General features: G+C 38.0%; 1 protein-coding gene across 1 annotated transcript; it reads left to right on the plus strand.

The window, feature by feature from the left end:
- Positions 1-1,492: 1,492 nt before the first annotated feature.
- On the plus strand, positions 1,493-7,411 carry PRL (prolactin; the record flags this gene model as incomplete). The annotated part of the gene is made up of 5 exons (XM_082277388.1): positions 1,493-1,520; positions 3,025-3,206; positions 3,598-3,705; positions 5,155-5,334; positions 7,220-7,411. The coding sequence occupies 5 exons, from the start codon at positions 1,493-1,495 to the stop codon at positions 7,409-7,411; spliced, it is 690 nt and encodes a 229-aa protein (XP_082133514.1).
- Positions 7,412-8,354: the final 943 nt, after the last annotated feature.

Here is an 8,354-nt window from a genome sequence, read left to right on the forward strand (position 1 = left end):
AGTTTAGGAGACAAATGCTTTTTCTAGAGTTTTTGCCGTGGCCCCATTCTAATATTACTGCCTTCATCAAATTGCCACTTTTCCTGCTGCAGACAACAACTGCTTTGTTTACTCAGCAGAACTTCAATTTCCAATAACAGTGCAGCCTCTAAGCAGAACAAACTGTTCTAGAAAACATCCTAGAACTTAGCAAAGGTAGAGCTCCTGTTACCAGCTCTGATTTATTGCCTAAGCATCTTGTTTCCCAAGGAATGCCTTCCCTAAATGCTTTACTTTTCTTCTCCCTTGTTCAGAATCCTGTCCACAGTTATGAAACAATGAAGGATTCTGAGTTATATGTATATCCGTTCCACAGGTATGGAACAAATTGTCTAAAGGCAAGAAAATTCATTAACACTGTATACCTTATTCATTATGACCATCTAATTTGGAAAGTTTCTTCATGGGTAAATGGACCTGAGAAACAGATGAAAGGTTATATATTTGCTAACATATTCATGCAGATGAGCCTCACACAAGGAGAAACCAGGGCCAACCTGCTGAGGCTGGTTTGTAGGTTACCACAGATGCATCAGATTTGAGAACAAACCTCACTGCTGACGACAGCACATGTTTTGCATGTGGTGGAAATGCCCATCTTTTACGCAGAGGGTTTTTGAATATAGAAAATAATTTCATGGGTTTGTAGAGGTTGGGTTTGTTTCTTTTTAGATAATGCTAACTTATTCATGAGACATTTCAGATTAAGCAGTAAACATATAACTCCTACTTCTTCAATTCTTCTAAATTATTACTTTTTCAATATAAAACTCAGCCTATTTCTCTAAACATCTCTCAGACTGAGGATCAGTTATACCGAGATTTGTACTGTGCAATATATTTTTTAACCTACCAGAAATGTCATACCTATAATTTTACAGATAGTGACCTGTCTTTCCAGGAGCCTGCATTCCTTTTATGCTGGATAAATTTCTGTACAATTTATGCTATTTCTCTCAATGGGGACATTGCAAACCACTGTTTGCCTCCCACAAATAGCCAGAATTTTAACGTAAGTAAGCTTAGGCGGCTGAAGAAACAAGAAAGGATGAGAAGAGTATTGTGGGTAATGGGAGCAGCACACTAGAAATGTTGAGAATACCTGTCTCAGAACTGGAGATTTCTAGGATCAGTGGCATTTTTTACCTCATTCAGGGCAAAATATTGACACGTTCTTCATTCAATCAAACTTGGGATCCCATAGCTCAACTTACTAATGAAATTCCCTCTCACAGTTAAAAGGAAAAAAAAAAAAAGGACCAAAAAAATACTGAATATGAATGTGGAAGAAAGGCAATTTGATGTTTGTAATTATCGAGGCAAACTCCACGACCTGCTGAATGTATGCAAAATGGACCCTGGGTGGTGTATATAAAAGTGGTATGTGCAGAGAATAACAGCAAGTATTGAGGTTTCTTTCTGGTAAAGCAAGTCATCATACAGGATCCCTACCATGAGCACCAAGGGGGCTTCACTGAAAGGTAAGACTTTTGACATTCACCTGCTGATAATTTTTATATTTCTTTCCATTTTGATTGAACTAGGAGGCAGCTGAAATGTAACAGATCTAGAAACTGAGGTCTTCCAGCCCCCTAGTTTTCCAGATAGGGTGAAACCTGAAGAAAGGAACTTGATTCCTTTTGTCTTCTAAGAGTACCTTTGCATTGGGCAGTGTCACAGAAAATTGGCTTGAGGGATTTCACACCTTCATGTGAAAGTTTGGATCTGGACTGGTTTGCTACACCACTCAGAAGGCTATGACTGGAAGTCATTATCCACAAGTCTAGAGGTGATGTATTAATGTTCAAATTAATGTTTTCCTAATGGTTGTCAACTTTCCAAGCCAACAAGTCTCAGGTTTTCTTATTCATAGAGTTATTCCTCAGAGTACTTTCCTAACTGCAGCGTGCAGCATGTACCTTGGCCATGGGGGAGAAGGAAGGCTTACTTCAATAATGTGTAAATCCACTTTTTTTTAATGTAGAGCTAGAAAGAAACATCACATTATATCATTACAGATGGTTTTGTTGATTTCTGAAATACACTTAATTTAGCATTATAAATAAGTCTAGTGAACCAATATAGGTAACGGGTCAGTTTCCAGAAGTAAAGTCTCAGAACAAGTACATTCATTTACCAAATATTCTCTTTTCATTATTTTCCATTGGTTTTTTCTGTCTATTTTATTTCACTGAATAAAAAACTTAACTCTGTTAAGTTAATATGGAAAGTTTTAAACAGATGAGGCTTTGTGCTTTAGATAAGGAGAAGTTCTTTATATCAGTTTCAGAAGCTCAGGGAGAAAAGACAAAAACTATCACTGTTTTCTTAGAAGTAGGAAATTTAGGGTTAAACTGTAACGAGCAAAGAAGCACAGCTGCTGGAAATCTTTTGAAGAAAATCCCAGGACAATCACAACCTTAAGAGTGACCTAACCCCACTCTCTCACAAAAATTAATTTTAACTCCAAATGTTTTCAAAGAAGAAAAGGACCTCTGGGAGGAGGACTGAAAAAAAAAAAAAAAAAAAAAAAAAAAAAGGGAAAGAAAGAAAGAAAGGAAAAAAAATAAAAAGGCCAATCTATTTTCCAAACATATGTATCTGTGCAAATATAATTATGTATCTGTATTTGCACTGTGAAGAAGTTTGATTTGTTTTTTCTTCTTTTTATCACTATGGTATAAATTCAGACACACAGTAAAATACTTCAGAATACACTGTACATGCAGCACAGGTTACCTTATCTCCTCAAACTCTGTAACAGGCTCTGCTATAGCATCAGGATGACAGAGGGGAGAAAGGATGAGAGAATTACAGAATTACAGTGTGTCCGTTCTCCACTGCTCTTCAGCAGCCAGCACAGGGGGTTCTCTGAGCTGTATGACAGCACAGCCCAAATCACCCAGCACTTGGCTCTGACAGCCACTTCTAAATGCACCTGCAAGTCAATGTGAGCCTATTTTGCTGTGTTTTAAACTGGAACAGGTTTGTTGCTGGTGGTCCTTCTGGTGTCCCACATGCTTCTGACAAAGGAAGGTGTGACCTCTTTGCCAATCTGCCCCAATGGATCTGTCAATTGCCAACTTTCCCTTGAGGAACTTTTTGACCGAGCAGTTAAACTTTCACACTACATCCACTTCCTCTCTTCGGAAATGTTCAATGAATTTGTAAGTACTCTTTTCCTGAGAGCAAGAAAATATAAAACACCAATTTAATACTTTTAATCACAAACATATGTTAACATACAATAAGTAAACAAATATGACTGCTGCACAGACAGTGATAGTCCCAATGGTGACCAAATCTGTATATAGTCCTGAATGCTGCTAAGATCCCCAGCACTTCTATTAACAGATAACATTTTCCCATCACTCTTTATCTGTGGAACATATGTTTTTGCTGGGTGCCAGTTCCACTCTAGAGACTCACCAGAAACTTTTGACCATTAAAGCATAAAAGAAGTGATAAAAGCTATGGAACAACAATTAGCTAGCACAGTGTTTGAGCAGAAGCTCTTACCTTTCTGTCTCAATAATGCCTGTCCGTGCTGATCTGCAGGATGAACGCTACGCCCAGGGCCGGGGTTTCATTGCAAAAGCTGTCAATAGCTGCCACACTGCATCTTTAACCACTCCTGAAGATAAGGAGCAGGCTCAGCAGATTCATGTAAGTCTCATTTCTAGGGTCATTCAGTGTAAGACAGAACAGGGGAAGGCAGGGAAGGAGGGTTATGGAACAATTAGGCAGCAGTCAGAGAGGGAGATCAGCTCTATCAGAATAAAAAAGCCAGGAAGAGGAAAGCACCAAAAAGCCAAAGTTGATTTAACATTTGCTGATATTAAGTTGCAAACCGTACAGCATATATAAGTACCAGTGACTTTCATCATACCTTCCATTTCCTGTATGGTACATTTAATCACTGCATCTTATTTCCAATTAAAATACTACCTCATGGAGCAATGCCAGATACCATGCTTGTGCAGTGCTGAGAACACTACAACTTTTAAACATTATTTTAAAACATCTTATAAACAATTAATATATTTACAAACATAAAAACACATCGCTGTATGTAGACAGAGATAAATAGTTTTCCAGTAACTCAAAACACTGGCATTACTAAAAAAGCATTGAAAATATATTCTTGCTGTTACCAGTAGGCAAAAGTGGTCACATCATCATTCAAATACAAAGACTCTAGTGTGAAAATCTGCAAAATATCTGTAAAGAGAAACACACTACATACATACATCATTTGTAATAATCATAAACTTCAATGAAGATGAAGATAATCTTGTTCAGCCTATGCTCACAGATACAATTTGAAAATTCTCAGGAGAGAAAAATATCAGAGCTATATAAATGGGGCTGTTCCAGAGTGAAATCTCTATCAGTTTCATGGTGGTGGTGGTATCTTCTCAATCCCACAGTATTGCCAGCTTCTCTGTGTGTCATTCAGATGTTCTATTGGGAGCAATAGAATTCACAGCCCTGGGTTGTGCATCTAGCAAAGAAGAAAAGGTTTAATACTGCCACTACCTTAAACCATAAGCTTTATGAATTCCTATGGACCACAAGAAAGGACAATTTTTAAAACTGGAGAGCTACTGCTGGAAGCACTACTGTTCAAAGGGGAGGACAGATGAATTCTGTAGAGGCAATAAAAGCTATTTAGTGGTTTCCCAGAATGTGCACCTTCCAGTCAGTACTAAACCCAAAAAAAAAAAAAAAAAAAAAAAAAAAAAAAAAAAAAAAAAAAAAAAAAAAAAGATCAGTGGATTTTAAAATGTTCATCAAAAATCAGGTAAGGAGTTCTGGGTGTGCTTTCACAGAGATGAGACATAGTTATGCTTGCTAGTTCTTAATGTTGAGAGTATTCGATTATATTTTCCGCTGCAATACGACTTGTGCAAATATTGTAGAACATGATGACACCAATGACAAACTTCAAAAATGCAATTGCATAGAGCTATCTAAGACTAGGCTATAGGGCACATACAGTGATAGGTCCTGGAATAAGTTCCTAAATCACAGTGTCTGAGGACACTGCTCTAAACATGTTACCAGAATTTAGCTTTCTTCTTTTAACTGCCTTTCCTTACTATGGATGAGCAGCATGAAGACCTACTGAATTTAATATTGGGAGTTCTGCGCTCCTGGAATGATCCCCTGATCCATCTGGCCTCTGAAGTACAAAGAATCAAAGAAGCTCCAGAAACCATTCTCTGGAAGGCTGTGGAGATTGAAGAACAAAACAAACGACTTCTAGAAGGAATGGAGAAAATCGTTGGGCGGGTAAGTATTAGGTCCTTAACACCCTTCCAGCCTATTGCTTTAAGGAAGACACATACACTGATAGGCTCTCCCTGCCTGGAATATGAAAGGAAACAGTAGATGTGAAGATAAAAAAGGGAGACAAAATAGTCGAGTTTGAGAACTTTTCAGCTTTCTTCTTTCAGCTTTCTTTTCTTCTGCTATCTTGCAATTTCTAAAGAGACAATGTGATATAATTGTCAGAGAATAATCCATCATACTCCCAGTCATGCTTCAGGGGAGGGTGTAATCATCAGGACTGTCTGTGGTCACTCTATCTTTGAGTATTTTCAATTTGCAATCCTGATTGTTTAACAAGGCATCTCCATTTTTTCCATATGCACATATATATATGTGTGTGTGTGTGTGTGTGTTTTAGCATATTTATGTTTATCTGTATACAAATAGGTATTATGCATAGTTTTTGGAAACAGATACTGTGTTTAAAACAGCTCTGGGAGTCTGGGCTATTGCAAAGATGTGGCATACAGCAAAGTAACCCTGATATCTTTCATTTCTCTTTTCACACCACACTGATTCCTCTGGACTCTGTGTCAGACTTGGTTCCCCCTATATTTGTAAGTTTAGACAACAGGGCTGTTGTTTCACAAAACCCATACTTGAATAGCTCTTGTTACCAGTAATTGATTGAAAGCTTTCCTGAATAAAACCAGCTCTTGCTTGTTTATTTTTAAAGGGGCCTCTGTTAGTCGCTGAATTTATCATTCTGTCAGTGAGTTAGATGTTGACAAGAGGTTCTGACTTCACTGCTCTGAGCAGCTGAACAGCGCGAAGAGTGCCACCATCATTGTATCCACCACTTTCCACTAGATTGCTCATGGTCTCTCTTTCAGTGAGGTGTCTCTTCACTCAGAAACCTTATACCATCCAGGCCACAAATACATTTATCAGTGTAATCAAATACATCTCTATCACACATCCATGTGTAAAAAGGGTGCAGGTGAGGATTCCAGATAAGAGTAAGTTAGGTGCTGCTCCAGTTGCCCTGTCACCACCTTCTCATTCACATTATTTACTGAAAGAGATAAGACTGGCACATTCATTAGTGTCAAACCACATTTTTGAGTCATAGTGGGTCTGGTTTTTTTGCCTTTTGCTTAAACTGGATTATAGCGACACATATTCTCCTATGTGTCTTTACAAAGTACAACTTGTATGAAATAAGGATGGTGCACAAGCACCAGTAGGCACAGACTTCCTTCTTGCTATGAAAGGTAGATTTATGTGATATGAGAAAATGAATGATTGTTTTCAAACAAGGAGAATTAAACCAATCTTCACCACAGATACTAGCTCACTACATGAGTTCCTACATGTAGTTTTCTAACATTAGAGGTCATTGTATCACTCAGCATTTTTTTTAATGGAATCTGAAGCCCAGTACTTCTGAATATGTATTATTGAGAGATTTGTCTGATAAGGGCTGAGACAAATCTGTTGGTTTCACACAAACAACTTCTAAGAACAAGTGTTAACAAAGTTTTGAAGGTGGAGGGAGCCAAAGAGAGATGTCCCTGATGAGTCCATGCAAGAAGGAAGGTTTGATTTCTTTGCAAAGTCAGGTTTCACTGAATGTTGGTTAGCACACCAGTTCTCTTAAAACACTACTGAGACAGTTATGCTTTTTACATGCTTTAGGGAAATAAACCAGGAAATCTGACAAATTCTTTCAAAATCTGAATGAAGATGTGGAACATTGTATGGGATAGTGTGAGGCACAACAGAAAGCACATTAGAAGCCATACAATAGTAACTTGCATTCTTCAATGACAGCATTTTAAATGCTGCCTTCTACATCCAGTCAGGTTCACTATCATTTACTATTAGTACCATTTTGTGTATTTAGGTTCATTCTGGGGAGGTCGGAAATGACATTTACACTCCATGGGACGGACTTCCATCCCTGCAGCTTGCTGATGAGGACTCCAGACTCTTTGCCTTTTACAACCTGCTGCACTGCCTCCGCCGAGATTCCCACAAAATCGACAACTATCTCAAGGTTCTGAAGTGCCGCCTAATCCATGATAACAATTGTTGAGTGCTCATGGGTCTAATCACATACTGAAATCATTCATTGTGTGTTCTTGATGCTTTGCCACTTTATGAAAAGTCACACTGTGCAGTATCTGTTCCATCAGTAACTTTCAGGCATGTTTGTATGAATTCCGGCTGCAACTATTAGCACCACAGGTGTTGGTGCTTTAAAATATTACCAGCTACTTGTATGACAAGAATACACTTTTCTGTCTAATCTCCTCCCCTAGTAGTATTTCAGTGATCACCAGGTCATGCAGATACAAATAAAAATTATCTTAAATCCAAAAGCACATAACACTGAGTGGTATCAGTGAATAAAAAATAGATGGTATGGTTTATACCTTTAACAGCAGCTTCTCTTTTGGGATCTCAATTTCCAGTTACTGATAACAGGATATCTTACTTGCATCAGTCTTTACACCCTCTCCAAAAAGAGAGGAAACAAAAAAGAGGGACATAAGAAAGCAGATGAATCACCTATTACACTAAACTACCCTAAAGTGAAAGTATGGTCTGAAATCCAATCTGCTTAGATCAATTATTTTACTCTGTACAAAAAACTGTCAGAGTAGGGAGAGAAAGGTTAAGGAATCCATCCTGGCTAACACAGCCATTGATTCCGCATGCAATTCATGGAGAGAGAAGACACATCCAGAATTTTAAGGACAGAGATACAGATATATCTATGCCTCTACTGACTATTTAGAGAAAAGGCATTTCCAATGGAAAGTTCATTATATTTGAGGTAGCTATTTGAGGGCAAAGGAACCAACTGGTTTCAGTAGGTCTCAAAAGGAAATGATGGGCATTCACATCATATCATATCATATCATATCATATCATATCATATCTCGTATCGTATCGTATCATATCATGTCATATCTTCATCTGCTTTTCACATTCCTCCCAAACAATGTGGTGGTTGCGGTTACTTGGAGAACTTT

Source organism: Coloeus monedula, assembly GCF_965178545.1.
Source record: "Coloeus monedula genome assembly, chromosome: 1".
Classification (NCBI taxonomy): domain Eukaryota; kingdom Metazoa; phylum Chordata; class Aves; order Passeriformes; family Corvidae; genus Coloeus; species Coloeus monedula.